Source organism: Monosiga brevicollis, genomic scaffold (genome assembly GCF_000002865.3).
Source record: "Monosiga brevicollis MX1 MONBRscaffold_247 genomic scaffold, whole genome shotgun sequence".
In the NCBI taxonomy this organism is placed as follows: Eukaryota; class Choanoflagellata; order Craspedida; family Salpingoecidae; genus Monosiga; species Monosiga brevicollis.
Genome location: NW_001865189.1, coordinates 1,708 through 2,769, shown reverse-complemented (window position 1 = coordinate 2,769; position 1,062 = coordinate 1,708). Strand labels below are relative to the sequence as shown.

The following is a 1,062-nucleotide window of genomic DNA, read 5'->3' as shown; positions in this document are numbered from 1 at the left end:
TCTTGGCAGCTTACAAAAGGCGAAGCGTGCCCGCGAAGTCAAGTAACCGGAAGGGTTGGACTAGACATTTAACCACATCCCGACGAACATAAGACCTCTTCTTTTATTTTGCAACAATTGAGTATAGCTTTTTTAATACGCGATGATAGAACTGCTTTATGACTGGTGAATTTTGCAAGCCACGTCCAGTGCGAATCAATGTGAGGTCACTCGTATAAAAAGCAAGGCAGGCAAGAAAGATGTGGTAGCGAGCATGACTTGGCATGTGTTTATTCGTTGAGTAGGCCCTTGATCTGCTCCTCAAGCTTGATCTGTGAGAGCACGAATTCGAACCGTTGAGTCATAGGCGGATAGATACAGCCGAGTCAACCTGGTGACAAAAGCAACACACCTGATCAGCAGCAAACTTGCGGATGCCCTCGGAAAGCTTTTCGGTGGCCATGGCATCCTCGTTCAGCATCCAGCGGAATTGCTTCTCATCCAAAGAAATCTAGTGGCGTCCACAATGTTGCCACAAACAAATGCATGAGCGACCCTGTTCTTGCTCACGCTATCTCATGCCATGACAGACCAAGCAGAGACAAGAGGAAACAAACCTTCTCCACGTCCACTGACTGGGCCTTCTCGACGGAAAGAGCCTGGGGCACCTTGCTGTCGGAATCCTCCTTCAGCTTGCCGAGGAGTTCAGGGGAAATGGTCAGCAAGTCCTATGGGATGCGCAATAGATTGCGACGTGAGCTTACATTCAAGGTCTCATGTCAAGCGGTGTTGGTTCAAACCATCTGGAGATCAGAAAATTGCTAGCATGTCGAGTAATCGTCAACGTACGCAGCCAGCCAAAGCCATGACCTCGCCCGGGTTGCGGAAGGAGGCACCCATAACAACGGTCTTATAACCATGCTTCTTGTAGTAGTTGTAAATTGAGGTCACGGATTCGACCCCGGGATCAGTCTCAGCAGTGTATTCCTTGTTGGGGTTCTGAGCCTTGTGCCAGTCGAGAATGCGTCCAACAAAGGGGGAGATCAAGGTCACACCAGCCTCAGCACAGGCCACGGCCTTGAG

At 49.9% G+C, this 1,062-nt stretch overlaps 1 protein-coding gene across 1 annotated transcript in view; it reads right to left on the bottom strand.

The window, feature by feature from the left end:
• Positions 1 to 269: 269 nt before the first annotated feature.
• Positions 270 to 1,062, bottom strand: part of MONBRDRAFT_30658 (uncharacterized protein) — a gene marked incomplete at both ends in the record, with an annotated part of 2,329 nt that continues 1,536 nt past the window's right edge. Inside the window, 4 exons of the mRNA XM_001751104.1 lie at positions 270 to 311; positions 392 to 490; positions 597 to 707; positions 829 to 984. Coding sequence (XP_001751156.1) covers positions 270 to 311; positions 392 to 490; positions 597 to 707; positions 829 to 984 — 408 coding nt within the window. The remainder of the gene's footprint in view (positions 312 to 391; positions 491 to 596; positions 708 to 828; positions 985 to 1,062) is intronic.